The sequence below is a fragment of the Serinus canaria genome, chromosome 2 (genome assembly GCF_022539315.1).
Source record: "Serinus canaria isolate serCan28SL12 chromosome 2, serCan2020, whole genome shotgun sequence".
NCBI lineage: Eukaryota > Metazoa > Chordata > Aves > Passeriformes > Fringillidae > Serinus > Serinus canaria.
Genome location: NC_066315.1, coordinates 90,601,326 through 90,628,723, shown reverse-complemented (window position 1 = coordinate 90,628,723; position 27,398 = coordinate 90,601,326). Strand labels below are relative to the sequence as shown.

The 27,398-nt window shown below is 40.3% G+C and overlaps 1 protein-coding gene across 1 annotated transcript; it reads left to right on the top strand.

The window, feature by feature from the left end:
* The first annotated feature begins 7,614 nt into the window (after positions 1-7,614).
* On the top strand, positions 7,615-25,920 carry SLC39A6 (solute carrier family 39 member 6). Its single transcript, XM_030232495.2, has 10 exons — positions 7,615-7,689; positions 8,993-9,798; positions 11,013-11,193; positions 11,487-11,656; positions 12,921-13,130; positions 14,815-14,884; positions 16,155-16,532; positions 21,772-21,852; positions 24,231-24,421; positions 24,527-25,920. The coding sequence occupies exons 2-10, from the start codon at positions 9,022-9,024 to the stop codon at positions 24,677-24,679; spliced, it is 2,211 nt and encodes a 736-aa protein (XP_030088355.1). The 5' UTR covers positions 7,615-7,689; positions 8,993-9,021; the 3' UTR covers positions 24,680-25,920.
* Positions 25,921-27,398: the final 1,478 nt, after the last annotated feature.

Genomic DNA, 27,398 nt, shown 5'->3' with positions numbered 1-27,398 from the left:
GGAAAAGATTGTGGAGAACTAAACCAGCAAGCACACCTGAAAGCAAAGGAAAGGTACAGAATTTGACAGCTGTGACATCAAAAGTACCGGTGTACTTGAACATTTCAGGCAAATAGAATTGTATCTGAAAAGTTTCAGTTAGGAGACAGAGTTTTAGCAACACCTCTCAGGCCATCGGGTCACCTGAAACAAGGCAGAATGAAAAAGTGAGTACACCACAGCATTTAGTGTGCTGTCAGTGCCCAATAACAGATACACTACTACTGAGCTGTGGTTTTGTTGTCATTGTCTGGCAGCAAGATCATTTGTTTTAATGACCTTCTGCCATCATGTGAAAGCAATAGCTCTTTTGATTGGAAGTGTGGTAAAATTAAAGGCTAATTGGTATTCCACTGACAACATACAGTAGGTGCCTCATTGTGCTGCTGACAAGATCTGATGGATGCTGCTTAAGGTTGAAAGGAAATTCATTTGATAGGAAAAAAAAACCTGTCCGTGCCAGGTTTTCAAGTTATCTACTAGTATTCTATTTCACAAGAGATATTATACTATCCAAATTTAATACATACCAGCCAGAAGAAAGCATAATGACAATAATTCTAAATATTATTGTGGCATCTGTCCGCTGTACGAGGTTACTTCAGTATCATAGTTTTGAAACAAGCATAACAATTTAAGAATTTAAGAGAGTTGAGGACATCAGTGTAACAGTTTATCAAAACCAGCAAGTCTGGAGACCAACAACAGGTCTCCTACTACTAGAAATGTTACGGGAAGTCCTGAAGAGTAGAGCAGGGCTGCTGGATATTTAGAAGCCCTACACATGCCAAGTAGTTGCAAAGGAGCAGCTTATCTAAAGTGTTATAAGTGCTACATGAAGTTTTAGAGTTCATCTGCTTAAGTACAATTAGTAAAACACACTTTGGACACTATCTGTTCTGCAGAATGTAAACAAGCAGCTGTGGCATGTCCCAAGAGCTACGAAACACACACGTTGCTATTTCTTTCCACAAAGTGCCAGAGAGAAATACAGCAATACTCCTAATGTATAATTATGCAGTGAACAACTCTATCTGTGAGCCAGCCTTTGTGTCAGAACAGCTTTATTCTTACCTTAATGGCACTCATCAAAGCTTCACTGGTCAGAACTCAAGCTTACATTAAAGATAGGCTTTTAAAATGGCTTGGGAACACTGGATCTGGACTGAAGAATATACATTAGCAGGCTTAGATTCTGAGATGCTGAGTACTCATTAGCTTCAGTGATTTCAAAGGCATTTGGGCTTGAAAACTTTGATTTTAAACTTGGGATTAGGAAGACAACTTCCCAAATGCATGCCTTCCAATTATCTTCTGTGTTCAGCAGAGAACATAAAACACAGCAAAAATTGTGCTTTTTGAATCCAGCTTTTAACTGCCCTAGCTTTGCCAAGTAACTTGAACTCCAAAAATTTATTCCAACAGTACCTTCAGCAGCTATGGCTTCCATATTACAATCCATTTTCAAAATACACAGACTAAACTGGGATCACTTTTCTGTTAGGACAAAGCAAAGCAGGGTACAAAAAAAACAGCAGGCTGTGTCAAAGGGAAGGGTGGCCAGCCATAAATCCAGTCCTGTGTTCAGCCCAAATAAAAGAGCCACAACAGAGGTCATCCTAGTGCAACATCCCTTTTACAGGACACTACACCCAAAATTGGAGAGAATATGCTGCTACCATAAACATTCTTCACCAGAAATTCTCTCATTGCAAGTGACTGTTGTGTGGTTAGCTCAGGTAAAAAAGGTGAAGGCAACAAGTATTGAAAGCCCAGTGCTAACCCAGTGAAGTTGGCAGCCCACCTTTGCTGACTGAGTCAGGGCATTTGAGATTCAGGCTTCTATTTAGAGAATCAAATGTGGAAAAAAGGAACAGACAAATGAGGAATCTATTGCTTCTGTGTTGTTTAAATATGTTTTTCTAACTAAGCAGAAAGTTGCTGATTAAATAATTGCTACTCCTGTATTTTAGATACACAGGAAACGTGCACATTCTATGATGCAGAAACTCTTTGGCAACTTCCAGAAGTAAATAAAAGCTCTAAGGACCAGATGATAAACTGTACCCAGACACTTTAACTATTATATTTCTATGGCACAAAGGAACAGAATCTCCATCCTGGGATACCTTTTCATTATGCAGGAAAATCTCTGGTGAAGATACATAATAACTTATGCAACTGAAAAGCAGGTGATGCATGAATAAATGCTTTTTGTCTCTTCCTTCAGAATCTTTCAGTCAATAGCACCAACAAGAATGTATAAAATTATTGCATATTATAGTACTATGTATATATAACCTTGCTATATAACAAAGTACAATTTTCTGCAATTCTGAATAGGTTTCTCTGGAGTGTTGTGTATTTTTTTTCCTTAATAATTTTCTCCATATTCTTTTCTGGTATACTTTGCTGCTGCTTACACTCTTTTCCTGAAAACTCAGCCTTTCTGCATCTGAGATCTAATGCCACCACAACACCCAAACAACAATGATTACCCAGCAGAGGCCAGGCTGTTGCCGCTCTGGGTCCTGACAGCAGTGAGGCTGAGCTGGTTTTCTCAAAAAAAGGTGGAGATGCACTGTACCCACACAGGGCCAGTCACACAGATACACAGACCAAAACACAGCCCTCATGCAATCACCAACAATACTGGCACCCACATCCTGTTTCCCCATCTGGCTGATTGGGATGAAAGCCTGTGAGCAAGGAATGCACACATGGATATAGTACAGATCCCTCCAGCAGCTGCTCTTAGACACTCCATCTGTCTAGTTACTGGCTGCCTGATCTTCTGGTGTCTCCAGTTGCTGGCATCTGGACATAAAAGCCCCAGAGGCCTGTAGGCACACAGGCTGCTGGCTCCCAGAGCCACAGGAGCATGTGGACACTTGCACACACTGGCACACCCTGTGGCTCTCTCTGGGCTTAGTCAATCTGTACCCAGCTTCCCAACCCCCTGGCCTGACACCTATAAACAGGCTCTCTCACAGCCTCATCCCCTTCCATGGGTCCTTCCAACAGCTGGCTTGGATCGCCATCTTAATGTTCATTAGTAATTAATTACACACACTGATGTTCACACCCACACAATATGCACACACTCCAGTCTTTCCAGTTGCTGTCATCTCAGCACACAGACACCTCTGACATACTTATGGCCACCTGTCCAGTTGCTGGCACTCAGATCCCCACACACTTGTCTTTTCAGCTGCTGGTATAATAAGCAAGGGCCCCTGTAACTCCTGGTGTCCTCTCCAGCCACTGGCACTTACTTATCCATCCACACAGAACAGACAGACCCTCATCCACAAAATTACCAATGGAGTTCAGTAACAAGGCTGGAAAAGCAGCAGACCATGTTAAAATACTTACCAGCAGCTTTGCAACTGGCCCTTATTTCTCACCTCTTCCCTATCTTCTCATCTTTGTCCCTTCTCAAATCACCTTGGTCCTTCTCCTAAACATTTTATAATAAGCCTTGCATAATCCCAAGAATCGCTGTCCCTGCATCCCATAATGGCTTCAGTGTCCCTCTCAGGGCGATGGGATGTCTGTAATGATCCAGCCAGCCTCTTCCATTAACTAGTCTGGTGAATTTCACACTTGGTCCCAAGGCTGATCCTTCTCCTTTGACAGTCCTATATGCAGATCAGGGCATTTCCCTCATGCTTACCCAGTGACTTGGTTACTGGAGTTTCCCCTCGAGTCACTGCTCCTCTGTGCTCATGGCAATGAGCCTCTGATAACCCCTCATGCAGTTTATGCAAAGACACTTTTCTGTGTTGTATCATTACATTATCAAGCACAGCTTAACAGTTTACAAATTATTTTCAATACTGGTATTCTACATGCATCATAAGCATTGAAGAACACAAAATATAATCAAAATTACTGAATACAAAAATTGCAGCAGAACCAAACTGCAAAGTTTTTGGTTTATAAGTATCTGTGATCATATGTTCAAATCCCTAGGGAGTTTTTCCACAGACTTCAATAACTGACAGATCAGGCTAAAGGCAAAAGATACTCTGCAGGGGGAAATGGCCTAAATTTAATATTTTATTTCCATTCTTTACTATTTCCATAATTTCAGGGCTTTTCCTTCAGAAATTATTTGCAAGCAGATCCTGTCTATAGCCATGATTTGTAAGAAAATGTATGATACCAGTCAGAGCCCCACCCTGGCAGTTAGCACTTCCCCAGACATCTGTGCAGCTAAGCACGGCACAAAAGGATACAATGCTCTTGCTGTGAAGCTTCCAGATAATTATTTCTTCAGCTAAAACCTCTCTGTTTCAGAGAGGTCTTCAGAAAAGAATTTGTTGACATGAAAATGAGCCACTAAAGAAAGACAGGAGCACAGGAGAAGATTGTGGAGATTCTTACATAAGGAATTCTGTACTGCCATATATTCATATATGTTTTTTTACTTAAGAAATTATTGTTATCTATTTATGTTAAAAAAATCCAAAAGAAACCAAAACTCCCCTCCAAAGCTCAGCTTATAGGTTGCAGAAAATCTGTAGCCATTTGGGAGACATGACCAGCAATACCAATTTTGTTTTTCCCAGACAGAATTCTAAGGATTTTGAAAACCACCATAGACTGCACATGCAAACAAACAAAGGACATTGCTACATTAAAACGTACCTTTACGACTTAAAATACAATAATTTCAAATATGCAATTTCCAACTTGTTGTTCAACATAGTACTAAAAAGAGGAACCTATTGGAACAATAACAAGGAATTCCTGATTCAGGGATTTCTTTACAATTGTGAAATGTTGTTAATAGAATATAGAAGGATTACTGGAGATTTTAAAGAAAGAGATGGGAGTTTTGAGTGAGGTTTCAGCTATCCAGAAATTTTATGGTAACAACTTTGCCATTTAAACAAAAAAAAATTTTTTTACTTTCAGAGTTTTCATTTATTTTATAAAACATTTAGTATCTCTAATCACATAGCTGTTCTCCATAAAAAGTTAAAACTCAAGGGAATAAAAACCTTTCCAAATTCCAAGAAACTTTAAGGGGTAGAAGCTTAGAAGGACCACTTAAGGGTGGTTCCCAGCATCATGCTCAGGCCCACTTCCCTATCATCACTTCCATTAAGTGCATAATGTTGAGCTCACACAGACAGCTGTGATAAAACCTTGCTAAGAGACTGGAACTGCAACAACAGCCAGCTCCTTAATGGTTCCTAACTGGTCAGTCTTGAGGCATTGCACTGGCAAACACTCAGCACAGCAAGCAAGACATTTTTGGGCAACACCAATCACATCAGTTAAACATTTGGTATTATTGCACAAGCTTTTCTACTTCCATCCTCTTCTTCTTCATCCATTTTCCATGCTGAAAAGGCTGACACCTCCTGAAAACAAACAAACCCCCAAAAATCCCAATGACGATGATAATTTCAATTCCAAACATACCCTTATTGTAACAATGGCCTGGAGCTACAGGCTATACTAAGATGCAGTTCCATGATGGACTAAGACAGCAATCAAGCTGCTGCCTGGGTTGCTCTCCACCAATTCTCTAATGAATGCTTCCCATTTGTCCAGGGGCTGAGAGATTTTTATACAAGCATTAAGCCATCCACAAGGGTCACCAAGACCTTTGTTTTATGTAATCACTATGTAACTACTCCAGAGCCCAGGGCTGGATATGTATTCAGACTAAAACACTTAATAACAGAATGGGAAAAAATTATTTAAGTACTTTAATTTTACTATAAGATAAACATACTGAGATCAGTTCAGGTAAAAGAAACCTGACCTCAAGTTTTACTGCAAATAAGTGTTCTAGGTGAATTGTTTTTACCATAATGGATTCTCTTTTTGGCTAGTTGATGGGCGTTAACTACTCAAATTAAATGAAAAATATAAAGACCACTGAATACCAGTTCTAAGCTCCAATACTTACATTTGTAAATGACCTTGACAAGATGTGAGGGGAAACTCCAGATTTGACACAATGAAACAGAGACAGTCAATGCATTCAAGAGGCTAGAAAAAGAGGCTGCATCATCTAGCAGCTGTAATTCCAAAAGATGAAAAAAAGAAAACAATCCACAACAAAATGCCTAACATTAGCATCTTAGGCATAAATGTTGTGTAACTGAAAGGCATCTGGTAAATAGTATTCATGCAAAATGGATTAGCATTAAACAAAAAAAATCTAAACACACCAACCCTACCCACTCCTGCATTTATAGCCTCCCCCTCTTCCTTCGGGGGAAAAAAAGAAAAAAAGAGTAGGGTTGAATGACACAGAATTCTTTTTCAATACTCCAAAAGCGAGTGCATGGAACAAATCCATAACCTTCTGATGTGTTGCTCTCTATTTCTGAAGTTGTTCACAACGCATACTTCCCTTCTGTCCTTCAGTCAGCTGAACTCATGAACAAAGAGATTTAATTCAGTCAGTGAGTGGGAGGTATTAGACATAAAGAAGAGACATCTGTCACCTCCTGACTGGTGAGCAAGGTGGCACTGTCAGGAGTGCAGGCAGCAGGAGAAAAATGGCTGAGAATGGTTTGGATGTTAAGTTTAAGTCACTGTCAAAACATTCAGAAGTCATCAGTAAAGCCAGATAGCAGGGCAGGATTCAGTGCTGCCTTCACGTTCTAGCAAGATGAAAAACCTCGGCAACTGATCACACAAGAGAGGCCAATTCAGAGGCAGTGGGCATGGGTAACACGACTGCACCCACTTTACCAGCACTATCAATCATGTGGTGATAGAGAGAAAAACTCTGGAAATGTTGGAGAAAGAAACAGAAAGTGTAAGAGAGCCTGTGCTTGGGACTCAGGGTGGTGAAGGGCTCATGACCAGCTAAGTGGTAGAGCAAAGCAACATTAGAAAAACACAGTATGTTTTTTTCAGAAGCAACACGTTTTTAGCAAGTTTCAAGCCTTTCTCCATGGTGATCTCAGTCCTTTCTTACTGTCTCTTTGTCCACTCGTGCACAGAGTGATTCTTCTGCCAGATCATTAATTATAATGACAGGTTTGACCAAACAGCGCTCACCGCAAAGGCCCTGCGGATGCCGTGGAAACCCGACATCCCTCGCCATTTACCCGCACCCATGGCTCACAACCGGCCAGCCCAATTCTGGCCCTGGCTTGCCCACACACGCACTCTTTTTGAGACCGGGAGTCCTTCCACAAAACCCTTTCCAAGCCCCCAAGGAACGCTACCACACCCAGCGCCATCATCCAAACCAACGCTGCCAGCCCTGAATGACTCGTGTTTTCTGGGAAGCAAAGACCTCTCTGACTCTCATCCTTTCAACTCTTTGGGGATTATTCACACCTCTCACGAAACCCTAAATCCAAACGTCAGTGATTTCTGAAACACGGAGCCTCTCGGGATCCAGCCTTCCTCCCGAGCACCTCCTCCTTGCTGCTGGCTCTGCCCAGGGCGGCGGACAGGAGCGCTGGGAACCCCCCCTTGCAGCCTCCGGGCTCCGTCGAGGCCGCGGTCGCTCGGGCCCCACGTGAGGCGGCCCCGCCCCGCTGGAGCAGCCGGCGCGGCGCGCGGCGGCCGCCGTACCCGGAAAAGGAAGAGAAGAGAAGGGGCGCGGCGCGGCCGGCGCGGGCGGGCAGCGGCGGTGCGGCTGAGCCCGGCCCGGCGGCCGGAGAGGTAACCTTGGGCTGCTTTTCCTCCCCCTCCTCACCCCTCTTGCTGCGGCGGCCTCTCGAGTGTGCCGTGCCCGGGCCCCGCCGCAGACGCCGCGCTCAGAGCAGCGCGGGCGGCCGGGGCCGGCTCCTCCGGTGCGGGGTCGCCGCGGGGGCCGTGGGCGCTGAGCGGCTCCTGCGGGTCACAGAGTCGCGGTGTGGGACAGGTTGGGAGGGAACGCGGTGGAACGTCCGGTCCAGCCGCGCTGCTCCAGCAGGGTCATCCCAGAGCACGTGGCACAGGATTGCGCCCAGACGGTTCTTGAATATCTCCAGTGAGGGAGACTCCATACCCTCTCTGGACAGTCTGTTCCAGTGCTCGGTCACTCGCACAGTAAAGTGCTTCCTCGTATTCCGTGGCCGCTCCCTGTGCATCAGTTTCTGCCTCTTGTCCCATTCCTGGACACCGCCGGGAAGAGTCGGGATCCGTCCTTCTGGCCCTCCTCCTTCAGTCATTGCCCTACTTATGGGCAATGACGAGGTCCCCTCGTCTCTTTCCAAAGGCGGTGATGGGGTTTTCCAGGGTGACTAATATTTTTGGAAAGGGGAGTTCTCCTCATCGCCCTGGAAAAGGGCTGAGGCAGCATAGTCCTGCATGCAGTCTCCATAGCAGTTAATTCGCAGTCCTGCTGGAGTGTTTGTGGAATGAAACACACGAACGTTCACACTTGTGATCTTCTGGTCCGCACCTATGGCCTGCCTGCCTAGTGAAAGGAGCCGTGCCACACTAATGTCAGAACAAAGGCAGAACGTGACAGCATAAAAGGCCCAGTTTTTGTGGAGTGCTGGAAACACTCGCCCAGCTGGTTTGCCAAAACCTCCGGGAAATCCAGTGAGGAAGGCTGGGAATTTCGATTTTTAAGCTGGAATGTGTAATTTATATGATGGACTCATTGCTCAGACAGAAATTGCAGGCCTTCTTTTAAGCAGGAGAAAACCCTAACCTAGAACTTGGTGCACCCTTGAGGGCTCTCATGTTAGCAATGACTCAGGCAGGGCTAAACAAAGGCAAGCTGGCACCTGGGGAGGTGTTCATGGCCAGTGACCTCACTGTGGTATTCAGCTTCTTATGTTGCCCGAGGCAACACATCTGGGAGAAGTGCTGAATGTGTAAGAAATTTAAATGTCTCTTGCTGCATTGGTACTTTGAGCAGGGTTTGGTTTTGTTTGTTGTGGTGTATTTTTGTTTAAGCAAATTATGATTGTGTGTTGCATAGGATAACGTGATTGGTTTTGTGTAAACTATTTAAATTTTCCTCTTTTTCCAGATTATTTTCACTGCTGAAAAAGAACTGCAATGGAGAGTACGGTATCAGTTATTTTCCTTGTATCGTTTTCGATACTGCTCTGTGAAAGTTATCACCATGGAGTGGAGACAGCTACTGTTGTGCATACCTCAGAGAGAGCTTTTCCAGAAAAGACAGTGGGTGTTAATATTGACTTGGCAGGACTGATACAGAAGTTGCACCTTCAAGAACTTTTTAACCGTTATGGAGAAAACAACTCTCTGTCAATTGATGGGTTTAGAAAACTGCTACAGAACATAGGTATAGATAAAATGAAAAGGATTAAAATAAGCCATGATCACGACCACAATCATGACCACAGTCATGATCACGACCACAATCATGACCATCACGACCATGACCATGACCATCACTCTCATCATAATCATGTTTCATTGAGTAAAGGCTCTGAGAAGACTGCTTGTCCAAACCACGAGTCGGATGCTAGCAAAGACCACAGGAGCAGCCACGCGAAGGAGCCCCACAAGGCCGAGGGCGCGGAGCGGCAGCAGAACTTTGTGCGCAGCAAGAACGCGCTCCACGAGATCACGGCGTCCGTCATCGCCGCTGCCGCGGGCGGCCACGCCGAGCTCCACAGCGTGCAGCCCGGGGAAGCCAAGACGGTTGTTCGAGTGGGTGCAGCTGGCCCTGGTACCCTTAATGTCACAGGGGGCCGCAATGGCACCTGGCTGGGTGCCACAAAGGCCAACGAATCTCGTGCTTCTCCCAAGGAGTTGGAGAGAGGGAGCTACCTCTATTCTAAGCTGAAAAAACAAAACACTCAAGAGGTGAGGCTGGTTCTGTTGTGTTCTCAGGAATCCAGATCTACCAGGAATGTTGTCATGGCTTATTTTTCAGGTGCTTATTGTTTACCTGGGTGCAAGTTTTGTGGTGTAACAATACCCATAGCCAAACACATGCAAACAACTTTTCTTGGAACTTAACATTTTGAGGGACTATGGTGTTATGTTCATAAGCTCAGAGGAAAATTAAGTATAAACATACACTTGGTTTAATGCATTTATTATTTATATATTTAACTGTTACTAAATATTAAATAAGTTGTTACTAAACCTGGAAAACATCTACAGTTTTAAACTTGCAGTTCTGCCTTAGATCAGGAAGCTGTCTTGTTTTCCTATTAATGGAGTGAAAGTAAAAAAAAAACAGTTAAGGTACTGTGATTCTTATCAAACCTGTGATAGTGTAGAACACTTTGTGATAGTGTAGAACCATCCTACTCTAACAGCATCCCTCTCCATGTAAAAACTGTATGTAAACAGCTCTGAAAAAGATTGTGGCAAAATGTCATGTATTACTTTAAAATAGCATAAACTTAGCATGGATAAAGAGTACAGTTGTATTGTAGACATTTTGCTTAAACAGTCAGATCCTTTTCCATTAAAGGCTTTGGAAAGCAAGCAGGATCTTAATGTTTGCAGCCATGCCAGGTAACTCTGAGTGGGTGTTGTGTGGCATGTCATGGTGGGTACTGAATTCACAAGCTGTTGCTGTGTTCTGCACTGTCAAAGCAGAAGTTCTGCTGTTCTTTAAACCCACTGAGACTGTGTGTAGGTTGTACAGTTGGGAGCTGTTTACTCAAGGGAGTGTATGTACAGCATGCTCTGCACAAGACATTCTACAGCAGTCACTGCTACAAAAAGGCATTTGACCTTGTTAATGCTTCCTCATGTGGCCTTTAAAACTGACTGAAAAGTGTTGGGCTTTTTCTGTTTGTACATAAAAGCATCTGACCCATTTGTGCTGAGAATGAATAATAATTACATGTCATCTACCCAGACTCCCAAACCAGCTTTCTGGGGCAAGGTTGGGGTGAAGTACATTTTTTATTAAATGGGTTTGTTACCACTTTTTGAGTTGTGTTGATATAGCTGTTTTCATGTTGTGCCACTCATTTCAATTAAGGTGGGATGTGCAGTGCTTTTAAGATGTATCGTGGTATTTTGCTTCTGGTTAATCTTTAACTTGTCTCTTTTCACAGTGCTCCAATGCATCCAAACTGATGCAGTCGCATGGAATAGGCACTCAAGTATTGTTGACTGCTACAGAATTTAGTTATCTCTGTCCAGCTCTTATTAACCAGATCGATGGCAAGTACTGCATAGTCCATGCTACCAGTGAAAAAGCTGAAACTCCTCCAAAAAGTTTTTCTCTGCAAATAGGTAGGCTGGATGTTGTTTTTTTAGGGTAACATCAAAGCTTAATGGAAAAATGTTTATGTTGGTTATAAAATCCAAGAAACCTATTTCATAGTTGTAAGAAGTGTCATTTTCTTCTGGCACTTCAACCAAGATTACAGAGAAATCTTTGTGGCTTACCTTTTGTTAACATCTGATTATTTGATGATCTGGTGTGTTTGATAACAGAAATGTTAAGCAAACAAAGTCATGTAATCAGCTGTTACTTATTGTTGTTGATATTTCTTTTTTCTTTTTTTTAATTTTTATTTTGCCAGCTTGGATTGGTGGCTTTATATCCATCTCCGTCATCAGCTTTCTTTCCTTGCTGGGTGTTATATTGGTACCACTGATGAATCGAGTATTTTTCAAATTTCTTCTGAGTTTCCTTGTGGCATTGGCTGTGGGGACCTTGAGTGGAGATGCCTTCTTGCACCTCCTTCCACATGTAAGTATTATTTACTGTTTCGTTCATTATCTCAAAGCAGAGAACTTGACAGCTGTATGTATTAGTGCCCTATTAGTTCATATCCATTTCATGAGTCATTTCTCAACCCTGTTATGCAGGTTGTTTTGATAGGAAGGTTTTCCATTTGGAACATTGTATTATTCATTTCACAGTCTTTAAAAGTTCAAGAGCTTCACGGCATTATCCCACTCTATTTCCTGTTCTTAGTCATATGTGCTGCCACGTCCCTTTATTGTTCCTTGAATACAAGAATTTTGCATAAATTTTTTTAGTGGTTTTTTGCAGTGCTGCCCCTTTTTTTTCCCCTCAATTTAATAGACTTCAGAATTAGTAGAAATTGCTCACTGAACGCTTTAAATGTGAAATGAATAATCAACTATTTTTTGTTACAAGCCACTTATGTTGATGGCATACCCATTGTAATTTTTCTTTTTTTTACCAGAATCCATCATTTCTGAAGTCCTGGGGAAAATACTACTTGATAGATTTTGGAATTGCAGTTATGTAATAGGGACAATGAAATGGGAATATGATTGCTAAATTTCTACCTTTCATGAGGTTCTTAAACAGATATTCTCCCCCTGCAAAAGTAGTTTGTTTCGGCTTTCAAATAAAATGGATAAAAGTGACTGCAGATTCTGTGTTTTCCCAGTCCTGCATGTAATCCACCAGGTGGTTCTTTTTCCTTTCAGTTAATTTTACATTTGCTGTGTAAGGTTATGTAAAACAAAACACATGTGAATGAGATGTGCAAAAAGGTTTTTTTATTCCTGGTCATACCTGTATCCAGTAAGGACAGGGAAAGTGTCATACTTTAAAGACAGAAATTACAGTCAACTTCCTTGTAGAAAAAATTGGTTTATATCTATGAGTTTTCTTAGATGGGAACCTAACTGGTGTGCTGGCTTTGACCACTTAAAATATGGATTCCTTGATGGTGTCAGGAGTTTGTGTGAGGGCAGCTGTACACCTTGGATTAAACAGTGTCCAGGCAGCTTCAGTGTGTGGGCCAGTGCCAGGCCTGTCTGTGCTCAGTCCTTGCAGTGTTTCTTCCTATCAACAAATTTCCGATCAACAGATTCCTTTGTAATTGTTTGAGTCTGTAAGCAGAGCATTTGCCCTGTGAAAATTGCCAAGTCTGAATTGCAGACATGAGGAAAATTACGTGAAGAATACTTTTTATGTTTCTTACAGTACAGTTCTTTTGAATATAATGACTTTCTCCTTTTTGTTCTCCCCTTAGTCTCATGGAAACCATCACCATCACCATGAAAAGCCTCTGCTTGACCAAAAAGGCTCTATGTACAAACATCTTGTTTTTCAAAGTACAGAGGAGAATGCTTACCTGGATTCTACATGGAAAGGACTTACAGCACTTGGAGGCTTGTACTTCATGTTTCTAGTGGAGCATTTGATCACTTTAATAAAACAATTTAAAGACAAGAAGAAAAAGGTAGGGAGACTATTACTCCGAAACTCTCCTGTATTACATGCTCACTTCTGAAAACACTTATTAAAAAACCTCCCATGAATATCATATATCTTTCAATTTAGTAGCAATGGCTGACTGGATTAGTGTTAGAATGTCATTTTTATTAGGGACACATACACTTCAAAACCTTTTATTAAGGCTCTTTGCTGTTTCCATAACCAGACAATATAGTACAGGGTTTGACATTGCAGTGAATTGTTTAATAAGAAAATGTCCAGTTGCATCTTCAGTTTTAACAGTGTGATTTAAGAACTCACTTCATTACTGACTTCCTTCTGACATCTTGATACATTTATAACTATCTGAACTGGTTTTATTATTATTTTAATTCCAATCCTGGATGCAATAAGTTTGCATTGTACAGTTATTGTACAGCTGTTGAGGAGGGCACTTGCACAGAAAGGTAAGGGTTGGCAGTAAGTGCTTACATAGATAAGAATCCAAGTATGCTCTAGAAAGTGACTTTATGGGAATAGCATTCCATGAGGAAACACAGTGTGTCAAGCCCCTTGGTGCTTTCCCTTCTGTCCCCCAAAAATGCAGCTCTCAGATTGTTATGCTGGTTTTTATGGTAAGGTGAATAACTGAATTTTGGCAGGTCATTAGTGTTGGTAACTTGCCAATTACTCGTAACAGTTCTTTAAAGATCTGTGTAGCCAGGAATAAAGAATGATATCAAAATTGACTCAGTAAGAAAAATTAAGCAGAAGCTGGTGATACCTTCCAACTCAAACCACTCCATGATTCTGTTGTGTCTTAAAGGTCATCTGGTTCCAACCAATCCTAAGCCTTGCTTGAAGAAAGTTAGTAAATACTAATTACTTAGTTTAAAAATAGCTAATTGCTAGGCTACCTTAAAGACTGATAATCTCTGTTTAGTTTTTCATTAAATTGGTCATTAAGGCAGTGGTTGCAGGGAAGATGCCATGTAAGCTCTTTGATCACGGGAGGTTGTGTTGGTGTGGTTTATACTGAAGCTAAACTAACTGTGAGATTTCCCTATCTCTAATTAAGTTTGTTTGACAGGAAAGAACATGAAGAGTTTCAAGCAAAGCAAGAGTTTTGTCTCCTCCCAGCCACAAGGGATGGATTTCCTGTTAGACTAATTATGCCTTCCTAGATATTGAGTCACTGATCATAAATTGTTGTGATACAGACTTTAGTGGTGCAAGGAGGAGAGATCTTACTTGGTTTTCCTTCTGTATATTATTAAAAAACATTATCTTGACATTATGGTAGAAAAGAATTAGTGGAATAAATTAGTCACCATTCTATGCATTTCGCCTCTCAGATGAAAACCTTCTGCTTATTTCTTTTGAAAAATGTAGGGCATTTTGTGTGTGTGTGTGTTGGTTTGTTTGTTTGATCTTCTTTGTTTTGTTTTTTGTCCCCTCCTATGGAGCCTGAGGAACCTTTGTCATCTTACTTTATTAGGTTTCTAATATTCCTCTTTATTAGGTTTCTAATATCTTTGTCATCTTACTTTATTAGGTTTCTAATATTCCTCTTCTACACTCTTTATATGGCATCCATGTTGTCCTCTTTCTGTGCAGGCTGCATAAATGTTCTGAATATAATGTTGCTCATGTATATCCTGAAAAATAAGTAAAATATTCATAACTGCAGTATTTTCTTTTGGAAAAAGAAAAAAAATGAAGATGATGGAGAAAGTAAGAAGTTTTCAGCAAATGAAGAAAAGCTGGATACGGATGATCGTAAGTTCTCATTAATATCACACAGTTGTTGCTTTGTGGCAGCACTGTGTAAAAAACACCTGATGGATGGCAGCTCATAGATCTGCTTCTTACTGTAGGTTGCATCACTGCCTATTTGAAATATTTTCAAAGCAAAACCTGTCTGTCTGCTGATATGTAGAACACTAGGTCTATTTGCTGCTTTCCTTTGAAAAGGATCAGTGTGTTAGAAGTAGTGAATTTGCAGTTTTGGAACTCAGAGCTTTTTAATTCTTGGATTTGGCAGCAGAAGATGAAGTCTTTCTGTGAAAGTTGCAATACAGCTACACTTTCTACACTTCTCTTTAGACTGCTAGATGTTGTATGCATGACTCATTATTTAGATTTCTGTTTTGTTTTTTTTTTAGTTTGATTGATTATTTATTTATAAGGGTAATATTACAAAATTGTAGGCAATACTTGAAGTTCAGCATTCAGAGTGCAAATGACCGTGTTATTATCCCCAAGATGATGCTTTAAGACAAAACACACCAGACTAATTACTTGTTAGCTATTGTTGATAAGAGAGATGTTCTGTTTTTCAGAGTTATTTTATAAGTAATAAAATACTTTATAATGTAGAAAAAAATATATTTCTTCATTTAATTGCAGAGGAAGAATTTATCAAGTTTCAGCAATTAGTTAAAAGAACCAACTGTGGTGTGACAGCAATGTTTATATGAGGGTATTTCATGGTCTATAATGATAACTTTGTTTTGTAGTTTTTATTTTCCAGATGTTGAACTCAGGTGCCTGTATTTGTTTTGAAATATAGGAGTTTCCAAAATTATCTGTAACATAATCTTATTCTGCATGCTTTTGCCTAAGCCCTGAGATTACTAAACAGCAATTGCTTCTCAGATACTTGGTGTTTCTGAAACAATTGGACTAACAGCCTTCATGCTGTGAGACTGGGACTTGGAGCCTTTTGCTGTTGTTTCAATTGCAGTGAGTCTTAGATGAAAAGATTTTTTGCCTTTTAGGAAGCATTTGTGTCCATAATGTAAGGGCTGCTTCAGCAGTAGGGGACAGAAACTAATAGTTCTCCTTATTTCCAGCTATTAGGAATTATCTCTAATTCCTGAATAAGTTGTAGAAACATTTCCAAAAAATCTTCTGGTTCAAGAAATTGGATTACCAGTCTCAACTTATAAACTTCTTTACTGCTTCACATAGCAAACTGTTTATTTTATCTTTGCTTCTTAGGTGATTTTAAAAATGCGTAACATTGTACTCTGGGTTTTTGTAACAGGGCCTGAGGGTTATCTAGGGACAGACTCTCAAGATCCATCAACCTTCATTTCTCAGCAGCCAACTGTACAAGAGGAAGAAGAAGTGATGATAGCTCATTCTCATCAAGAGGAGGTTGACAACGAATATGTGTCCAGGGGCTGTAGAAACAAATGCCATTCTCACTTGCACGATACTCTAGGCCAGACAGATCATCTAAGCCACCACCACCACGACTACCATCACATTCTGCACCACCATCATCACCAGAACCATCATCCCCACAGTCACAGTCAGCGCTACTCGCGTGAAGAGCTGAAGGATGCAGGCATAGCAACTCTGGCCTGGATGGTGATCATGGGAGATGGACTGCACAATTTTAGTGATGGACTGGCAATTGGTAAGTGCTAACTCAGATGCTGTGAAGGCAGTGAAGTCTTCTAGCTGTCTCTTACCTCTGTTAGGGATGTAGCTAATTAGCAGAGGATATTTAAACTGAGAGCATCATCTTACTTATTAAGAAAAATTTCCCGCTTAACAACCTGGAGGTAAGTGATATATGAAACAGAAATTATGTGCTTGCAGCTGTGTTTCTTTAGAAATCTATAAACAGGACTTCATTTCCTGCTTTTGGAGAGTTAAAGCTGACATGTTTCAAAACTAAAGCTAGGCTTATAAAAATATTTAAGATTGAGTTTGTGCCTGCAAACACTCAGCAGTTTTTTAAATTTTAGTTGCTTTTAGGACAAGCTTGTATTTTTCAACTAAGTAACAGTGCTTTTTTTCACTTCTATCAGGCCACTGGTACCATTGCCTAATTTACTTCTTTTTCTCTTTCATCTTCTCTTGTGTTGCAGCAGGGTCAGGTTCTGTACTTGGCATGCCTGCCTGCCTGCCTGTACTGGGCCCTGGTTACACGTCAGTGCTTCTTCAGAGCACTGATGGATAGGGAGATGAGGCCCTGGTTTCAATCTATTTTAGCCTGAAAATTTTGTTTTCTGAAACAGTGGTCATACTATACTCAAAACCTTGTTCCTAAAGTTGAGCATAATAGTCAATTTTTTTAAAGAATTGAACAGTTATAAACAGTTATTTTACTTGTAAATAAAACATTTATCTTTTTGTTTGCACTTAGTTCATGCCCCTATTTTTCCCTTAATGCGTGTACTTGCTCAATCTTTCTTGATAATGCTTCAGTGAAAATACTTCTTTATCACAGAAATAGTAGATTGAGTATTTTGTTTTGGACTCCTGCCTGGGAGGTCAGGTTTGGGAATTCTCTCATGTTTTTCCTAGAAGGAGAACTAGATTACAGGTATATTGAATTTAAAAGGTTAAAGTAAGTCACAGAAAGTGAAGTCAAATCAATAATCTTCAGTACTTGTGCTAATCTTTCCTGATCTTGACTATTGTATTTAGGACTAATCTTTACAGGTATTGGATTCATTTCCAGGCTGTTTAGCATACTGAGGCAGTTCAGTAGTATCAGTCTTTCTGTAAATTTTATTGTAGGAAAAAATTCATTCTTGTTTGAAGACGAAACCCAATAATAACTATTTTCTCACAGCAATATTTGCAGTTGTTCAGACTCAGTCAATTCAAAGTGTAATGTGAAAAGAGACTTTCTGATTTAATCTCATTTTTGATGAAAGTTGAAGCATGAAATGTAAATTTTTGAGCGGATCAGTAGTGAAAAATGTGGTAGAAGGAAGATTTGCATACAAATGACACAGAATCAATTACCTCTTGGCATTAGGGAGATTTGGGAAGGAGCTATGACTTTATAGTTATGAAGGGAAAAGTATGAGAAAGGTTAATAAAGGCTTATTGAACAAGTGAGAGCAATAGCTTTCAAAAGTCCTGCTGTGTAGCTTGTTCAGGCTAATGGAAATATGGGTTCCTTTCAGTTCTGTGTGTGCTTAAAAGTATTATGGGAAAACATCAATTTGATGGTGTTGTGAAAATGCCAATGCTACTTGTGTAGTAGTTAATCTGTATTTTAAAGAAGATGTGAACACTTCTGTAAAGATAACTTTAGCCAGCATAACCCTTCATGTAAGTTCATTCACTTCCTGTGATTTGTTATTCATAAGTTCCATTAGTTAATTTTTCCTCAAATCTGTTGTGCTAATTATGTAGGAACAAGATTTAAAAGTGCTTATTTTTTTATTAAGGCATGGAACTGTTGCATCTGACTCATTTGTGCAAAAGGCTCATCTGTGATTTGAACTTTTATGTGTAATTACAACTAAATAAGTATAATGCAGAACACTATTTTTATACTAGTCTTGCATAGTTATTTTTTTCCTTCAGCTTTTGAGAGAAGTCATGTCTTAAAAGTATATTTTAAGATAAATCAGCATCTTGAGTGGGGATAATGCCAGATATATTAATTTCATCTTCAGTTTGTTAACATTTCAGGACTTCTTTTTAGCAGTGAATAAATAAAAAGAGATATTCTTGATATTTAAGCTTGTGCTTTAATTACTTCTTACTTTTTCTCTTTGAACTTCATAAGAATTAAGTTTGCTGTGGTCTTGTCTAAAGCTCTAGTGCTTGGTGTGTCACCTCAGTCCTTACTTTCTCCCTGCTTTCCCCTAAATTTGCTGTTGGTGCCATCTGTTTTATCCAGATCATTAGTGAAGATACTGAAGAAAAAGGGTTGCAGTTTTTGTCCTGGTGCGCTCTATTTCTTACCGGCCACCAGGCCCTGTTGGCCCAGCAGTCCAGTCAGTGTGCAAGCCCATATTTCCTCTTTGCCCAGATAAGACTGCTATAGGAGATTAGTGTCAGAAATCCTACTAAAGTTCTGTTGTATTCACCATCTGTCTGAGCAATTATTTCCTCAAGCTGGATGCAGTTTCTGGAGAGGGATTTTAAGAGGATATTCCATATGATCTTTCCAGGAACTGAGATGATGCTGACCACTCCTGAGTCCTTTCTTAAAGATGGGAATAATGTTATCCTTTTCCCAGAGTTCTAATGGGGCCTGCTATAGCCATGGTTTTCCACACATGATCAACAGCAGCTTTTTAGTCACACTAGTAACTCTGTCAGTGCCCTTCGGTGAATCCCATCCTGGGATGCACCTGAGCATTTCCAGGTTTTTCTGCATTTCTTTGAACTGTTGCTTCTGTGGTTAGCTGTCTCTCTGGAATGGAGCTGGGATCTGGCTTTGTTGACAAAGACTGAGATGAAGGCTGTGCTGGTGCTTTGCCTCTTGTTATGTCTACTGCTTATTTTCCTTCCTCATCTATCAACAGATGTGAATTTTTCATGAACTCTGCTTCTCAGCTAACATTCTTGTAGAACTGTTTCTTGTTATCCTTGGAGTCTTGTTAGTTTTAGATCAAGCTGGGCTTTGGTCTTCCTCCCTTTTGTTCCACTGCTTTTAGCTTCTTTGCTAAGTTGCCAGTCTTCGTTCCTATTTCATGTGTGCTTCCTTTTTGAATCTTAATTTACTAGGACACAGTGCCTAGCTGGGTACATCTTCTGCAAGTGTTCCCACACAAACAGGCTTGTTGGGTTGTGTATCTCTGTGCTCTGCAAACTGACCAGCCCTTCTGGGCACATGATCTCTTTTGACTCATTCCCTACACTGCAATTCCTTAAATAAGTCAAAGTCTGCTTCATTAAAGCCTAGAGTCTTAATTTTGTTTCTTCCTCTTTCAATCTCCTCCTGTGTCCTGAACTCAGCTACCTCATGCTCACAAGATGTCATTTTTTGCTGTATTTGCTATCATTTTGTCCTTGTTTTTGAGCAGCAGGTCAATTTACTATGCTAATCCTGGCTGACTTTTGTGTCATCTATAGTAGGAAACCATTACCAATATAATTAAGGAACATCCAGGTTTGTGTGTCCAGTACTCTGACCTCCACAGCTGAAGACTCTTGGTGTGAATGGTGATGTCCTATGTTCATAGGTAGGCTTATCCACCATCTTTCCTTGGTTAGATGATTTGTAACTTAGTGTTAACTTAACGTAGTGTTACTCTGATTGACCAAGAGACTGAATAGACGCATGGAACCACAATTCACACATACTTTTCTATTGGAGCTCTCTGTGGTCAAGGAACCCCTTTATGGAGATAGCCAGAAAAGCCCCAAAGTGGATTTTATTCTGTCCCTGAAGGCAGTTGCTATCTATCTATGATAGGCTAGACAAGCTTTGGTGGTGTCTCCACAGCATCATTCAGGCAGGCTCTGGGCAACCCATGGACTTCCCTTGGCAACAGGTCAGCAGGTCTGTCTTTGTCCTGCATGGGAGGGAATCTCCTATCACTAAAAAAAAAAAATCTTTCCTTTCATTTTGTACTTCTAATCTGATGTACTAAACTGCTGGGCAAGGCAGGACTCCTCCTCTCAGTGCTGCCAGGGTCATGACCATGTTCTTCAGATCAGTAAGCTGCAGTGGGGACAAAAGATTCTTCCTGTTGCCAGATGTCACTCTTTTCAAATGCTACTCATCTCAGAGTTCATGTTTCCTGTTCCAGTGCTACTTTGGTCTTGCCTCCCTCTGTAGTCTGATGGCCTTGGCCTTTTGCCTCTGTAGAACCTCTTCTGAAGGCTCTCTCAATCCCATTTGTTACCACCAAGGTGCCTGCTCACCAAGTCCTGCATCCTCTTGCCTGGATGCCACAGCACACATCCCAGACATAATGGTGCTGCTGCTGTCATCACTTCAGGGAGGAGCATCAGTCATTTCTTGCACTTGAAGACCTGGATATCTCTGTCTCCCAAAGAGTTAGGTCAGCATCTGCAGTGAAAAGAAGGGATTGTCTCCAGTGGAGTCATTGCCATTGTAGTGCTTCCTCTGGGAGCAGTACTCCTGGGTCCCTTGTGTGCCAGCCACTGTGACATGGCTTTGTGCCTCTTTGACTGCTTGTTGGCAGCATCTTGCTTGCTGGCAGGCTCCTGGTAGCAGCTGAAGAGGAAGCTGGATGTGGCTGTGCACCCTTGGAGAGGCTCTCCATGCAGCTGGGGACCTGACATGCCATGTGTGAGCTGTGCTGCAGCTCTGCAGTGGGTTGTGTCCTCCTGAGCTGCTGCCAAATGAGAAAAATAGCAAGCAACAGGAGGAGCAGAGAAGACAAGAAAGATGAGGACAGTTGGACTAGTTTAAGGGGGTTTTGTGGTTCTGGGGCTTTTTTCCTCCACTTAAAAGCAACCTGCTGTGGTATTTACCTTAAAGCAAGCTGCTTAGAAGTTGATCTGTCACTGAGATTTTGTAGCCTCTCTTAGTGTTGTCTTGACTTTCCTTTCCTGAGGTGTCTGACTCTCAGGTGCAGTTGAACTGCTTTGTTCCTTTTGTATCTTAAAAAGAAAAAGTATTTTTGTATGGTATTTCCATTTATTGCAATTTTTGGGGAGGATTGTGGTGTTGGAATGTATTTGACTCAGTTCAGAAATAAGGTAGTGAAATATGGTTTACTTCAACAGCAAGATTCTGAGAGAGAAGAATTTTGCAACTTAAGGATCATGAACAACTGTTCAATTAAAGTTTAAATGTTTCCACAAAGAAAAATTTGAGTGAAATATATGTCCTAATATGACACAAGCACGTGCAACAGTGCTTTTGCACTTGATGTCTGAATATGTCGTAATGTTTTGTTTGCTTTTTTTCCCCTGTCTCTTCATAGGAGCAGCCTTTACTGAAGGGTTATCTAGTGGTTTAAGCACTTCTGTGGCTGTATTTTGCCATGAATTACCTCATGAACTAGGTAAGATCCCAGCATTTCCATATGCTGCATGTTTGCACTTACAGGTGCATGCAGGAGAACAAAAATTTGATCAGACAGCTTTATCTGTTTCAGGTTCTCTATTCAAGGGTACTCTGATTTACTTAAAGACTGTTTAACCATTTATAAATTGAATTAGTAGCTTAAAAATCTAAATATTTCAGCTATTCTGGTTAAAACTGTCTCTTGCAGTTACAGCTTTTTCTGTCTACTTTAGTTGTAGTTTTTATTCTCCTTGTATATAATATAAGTCGTGAATTGCAAAAGAATGCATGACAGAATTTGCTTTTCTCACATCTCTCGTTAATTTTATTCTCGTGCTTGTGCTGCTAAAAGGAAGGTCACGATTAGTCAAAGTACTTTCCGCATAACATTTGCTGCTTTTTCATTAAGTCTTGCAAAGAACTGCTGTAGCTCTAAATTAAACTTGAAACTACTTGGAAATCTTTCTGGAAACAGTTTGTCTTTCAAGCTCAAGTGATTTAAATTCATGCGCAGTCCCATGAGAGATTATTGTCGTGTCTTACAATATGAGTTGAGTATTTGGCCCTTTTGAAAGGCAGCTGGTGAGAACAGAATGGATGTGCTTAGCTGAACTTGAGACAAAGCTGATCTTTCCAATTGTCAGATCATTTTGGATGTGCAACTGGTGTTTATTTCTCAGCTGTCATGGTCACAGTCACACTTGGGGTATAGAATGAAGACAGAAGAGTTTGCTTTCACTTTTTTGAAGGTTTTATTCCCCAGAGGGGTGAACATTCAGTTTCATTTAATGGAGCTTGTAAACCAGTATGAGTAAACATTAAACTCTCTCTATATAAACAATTTGATATATTTGTGCAGTAATATTATACAGAAATACATTATGGAGAAAACATACCTGATTTTATGGGTTGGGAGGAATTGAGTCTTGTTCATACTAATCACGGAACTTGTTTTAATTACACTTACTAAATGTTGTTAGTTCAGATATAGGAAGTGAGTTCATTCTGTGAACCTGATAATTTTAGATTCAGCTGTTCTGTTGGTTTTAGAAATAACAAAAATATTTTAAAATTGAAATCATATTTCTTTAATCAGAACAGAAAACTTGATAGAAAATACCTTCTTCACCAGAGGACATGAGGTGGCATAGGAAAATTAAAACAAATGGGACTAGTTGAGGTTAGCTGGGAATAAAATTTTATCATTGTTGTGAACGCTAGGCAATGTTTTTAATATACCGGTTCATCTTAATTGCAATGGCTTGTTGGAAAAGCTGTTATAACAAATTACTCAAATCAGCTCTGAAAATCACTTTTGTTTACTTTAACTGGAGACAACTTATAAAGAATCCATTTTATTTTCAAATAATAATAAGCTTATATTACTCTGGTTTAGACAAAAATATTTTCTGAATTACAGAAAATCTGTTTCTGGCTGGTGGTCTATCATTACGTCAAGTAAAAATAAGACATTAAGGATCATTTACAGAAATTAATAAAGAAATTACTTTAAATTTATAAAACAGATTAAAAGTACAAAGAACAATTACAGGATAATAAATTGAATATGCAATTGAGTGGCAATATTTTACTGTAGGAACACTCAGGCATATCAGGTACTGCAGCATTTTACAGTGGTGGTTTAAAATCAAACTGCTTGAGGATATGAAGCTATTAGAGACCATACAAAGGAGGGGTACAAAGATGGGGAAGGGCCTTGAGGGGAACCCATTTGAGGAGTAGCTGAGGTCACTTGGACTCTTTAGCCTGGAGGATACTGAGGGGACAGCTCATTGCACTCTACAGCTTTCTCATGAGGGGAAGACAAGGGGCAGGCACTGATCTCTTCTGTCCTGTGACAGGATCCAAAGGAATGGCTGGAAGTTGTGTCAGGAAAGGTATAGGTTGGATATTGGGAAAGGTTTTTCACCTAGAGGGTGAAAACCCTCACCCTAGAGGGTGTTCAGGCACTGGAACAGGCTCCCAGGGAAGTGGTCACAGCACCAAGGCTGAGCATTCAAGGAGTGTTTGGACAGTGCTCTCAGGCACGTGATCTTGGGGCTGTCCTGTGCAGGGCCGGGAGTTAGACTTGATGATCCTTATGGGTCCTCTCCAAGTCAGGATGTTCTGTGATTCAGCAAAAAGCTGCTTCTTCCAAAAATGCAAAGACTTTAAAGTTAGAAACTTACAGTATTTGCTGCAGTGTTGTTCATGTGCACCCTTTAAATTTCTGTCCCTCAGTGATTTCTGATTTTATGAAGGAAAAAAAATAAGGCAAACAACAGCATAAAAGTAGCTTTGTTAATAAGACGACACCGCAGTACTTAGCTGAGAATGAAAACTTTGTCTTGGCTTTTTTTTTTTTCCCCATTATAGGAGATTTTGCTGTCCTTCTAAAAGCTGGTATGACTGTCAAGCAAGCTGTGCTTTATAATGCTCTGTCAGCTATGCTGGCCTATCTTGGTATGGCGACTGGGATCCTTATTGGTCATTATGCAGACAACGTTTCAATGTGGATATTTGCACTTACTGCTGGCTTGTTCATGTATGTGGCTCTTGTGGATATGGTAAGTGCCTAGACCTATTTGAATTTTGTATAACACAGCTTAAGAATTAATGATTTGAAGCAGCTATTTCTTTTGAAGGTATTTAACACCTCCTTGTTTGTTTAGGTACCTGAAATGCTCCACAATGATGCCAGTGACCATGGATGCAGCCGGTGGGGATACTTCCTCTTACAGAATGCTGGGATTCTTCTGGGTTTTGGGATAATGCTGCTTATCTCAGTATTTGAGCATAAGATTGTATTCAGCATAAACTTGTAATCCTGGTTTCCAGGAAGACACCTTGGTGTTAAATTATAAGTGGTAGGGTTTTTTCTACTAATTTCCTTATTGGAAAGGTACATTTGATATAGACTAGATATTTTTGTTGGTTTGCTTTGTTGTTGTGTACTTCCCTCCCTTCTTGCCTGATAGAAAGGAACACTGTAAAGTTTGGGGTTTGTTTGAGGTTTTTTTTTGCTTGGTTTTTTTAAATTGTGGGGTTTTTTTTTACTTGGGATTTAGCATTGCTCATGGTACTTGGAAAGTGGTACTTAGTAAAACATGGCCAAATCTGTATTATTTGTATTGTCTGCATTGTTTGGTGAGTAGGTTGTTTTTTTACTGAATTTATTTACTGTGTGTAATTATACGTGATGTTTTTTACTTCAGTGGTTTTGCTGGTGTAAAGAAGTAAAGCAACAGTGGTTTTTATTTTAGCACAGTTAAAATCAGCGGATACAAAGCACAGTGAGCAAATTAAAACAAGAACAAGACATGTAATGCTTAGCATATGTTTATTGGTAAAAGCTCATCTCTTCTGCATCCACCTGGTTTATATAGAAAGGCAGATAAGTCCATTCCATCCTTTGTGGTGGTGCTGGCTCTCCCAGTAGCTTGTGGATTCCTGTGTCTTATTCCAGTTGGTTTCTACTCCAAACAAATTGATGTAAAACCATGTTCTAAGTGTTTACATCAAATGTTTAACTTGTTCCATCCATTGTTATATGAGTTGCTCTTTGCTGGTTTCTCAAATCAGCAACAAAAGTCCAGCTCTTAAATTGCCAAAGCTTTAAGAATTCTATCAAAAAGACTTTAAAAGCAGTGCTGTATCCCACTTACGCTGCCTGAAGTGACAAAGGTGTGTTAAAGCCTGTTTGATATCAAGGGGGAGGAGTGCTACAGGCTAAGATAAACAGTCATTTCCTACAAAAGCTTCCTGAAGTAAAGTGTTGATTTACTTTGGGAAAATGAGCTGAGTGGAAGAGCTGCCTTCTTCTCGTTCAGTGTGATTTCACACAAACCTGTGCTATGTTTTTTTGCAAGAACTAAAGCTGAGAAATCCAAAATAAGAAAATTTCTTTGGTTGCAGATCTGGAGCAGCAAGGTGTTAAAGATAATAAGTGTATGCTTAAGTATGTAGTTTAAGCCTACAGTCTTAATATGTTTAACCATGCTGAATGTCACTGAAGGAAGAAGGTTAAAAAAAACAATAGCAAAATAAATTCTGCATTAGCAGGGAACGTGAACATGTCAAAGTTCTTTAATGATGAATAAATAAGAGAATTATGCTATCTTACTAGCTAGCTTTAAAAATCCCAGAAATAAAACAATTAGAATCTATTTCTGATCCACTGCCTCGAATCATCAGCTGAATAATAAGCTTGAACAACAAGATAAATGTTTGATAGTACCATGTATGGCACATTAAAACAGTTTGTTGGTCTGTCATAGAATGGGAGCCAGGAACCATTCTATCACCTCAGAAATAGATGTTTTCAATTAATTGAGAGATTTGAGGGGTTTTTAAGAATTGAGAAATGGGTACCACATGAGTTTTTGCACCCAGTGGACTATTAGCTTCTCTTCCTTCAGCCTTTCCTCAGGTTAGCAAGATTGATATTTACTTTTCTGCTCACAGTGATGAAATCTTGTTCTGTGCCTCCTCTAAAGCTAGGGGTTGAGAAAGGTGTACTTCCTTCAGCTCTCCTACTGCATTCCTGTGTCCTAGCAGGCTTTTTAGGGCTTGGGCATGGGGTTTACCTGTGGTGTGGGAAAACTCCATAAATACAGTGCACTTCAACCCATGGGGCTTCCACCTTCTGCACTGCAATCCTGGCTGCTACAAGAAATCAGGCCTCTCTCTAGTCCTGGGGGATTTCAGACTTGGATGAGCTCAGTTTGCTTTGAATTTTTCACTGCTGGTTTCTGTTAGCCTACATCCATAATAGCTGGATTTCTCTTGTCTGGATACGACACAGGAAGTGGGCAGGTAGCCTGCTGTTGTTCAATGACTAAATGATGGAGATAAATCTACAAATTTCAGTGTTTCCACTGGGTTCTTGGCTGGCTTTTGATGTACTTGACGAACATTAAAATATCGACATATCAAAACCCGTTGCTAGTTTAGGAATGAAAAATGAATGGTCTTTAGAGCAGAAATGTCTCTAATCCTGTACATAAACATTCCACCCATTCAGTGCTCTTCAATCATTGATGTAGAAATGTCCATGACAGGCAGCTGTCCAGACTGATAACTGAGAAGGCTACAGACTAAGACTTGCTGTAGTTTTGTATCAGCAGGATGACAAAATGTTGGTTGTTCTTTTTGTTTGTTTTGAGCTGGTTTGTTTGTTTTGTTGTTTATCTTTGTCGGCCTTACAAAGTAGACTCTGCATCTGTTGCTGTGTACTTGTGTTGGAAATACTCAAGGTTTGGAAAACTGGTGGGGCAGTGCCTCTAAGCAACCCTTTATTTTTATGTGTATATTTTTCTGCAGCAGTTCTTAATGTGCCCGGCTACTCTGGATAATAAATGCAAATGTCTGCTTTGTGTATCCGTCTGTAGCTTAATAATGGTACAGACCTTAATTTTTATGCTGTTACAGCTGCCTTTATTGCCTGTACTAGATGCGGGTAAACAGAACAGGTAAACTATGCCGGAATCAATTTTGTTTTGGGTTTTTTCCTGTAACATAGAATGGTTTTGGCCTGTATTTGTA

Excerpts from the sequence above, each read along its gene's own strand:
- SLC39A6 (XM_030232495.2), top strand. The coding sequence starts at position 9,022 with ATGGAGAGTACGGTATCAGTTATTTTCCTTGTATCGTTTTCGATACTG. Across the intron at positions 9,799-11,012 it reads AAAAACAAAACACTCAAGAG|TGCTCCAATGCATCCAAACT; the intron begins GTGAGGCTGGTT and ends CTCTTTTCACAG. Across the intron at positions 16,533-21,771 it reads TAGTGATGGACTGGCAATTG|GAGCAGCCTTTACTGAAGGG; the intron begins GTAAGTGCTAAC and ends GTCTCTTCATAG.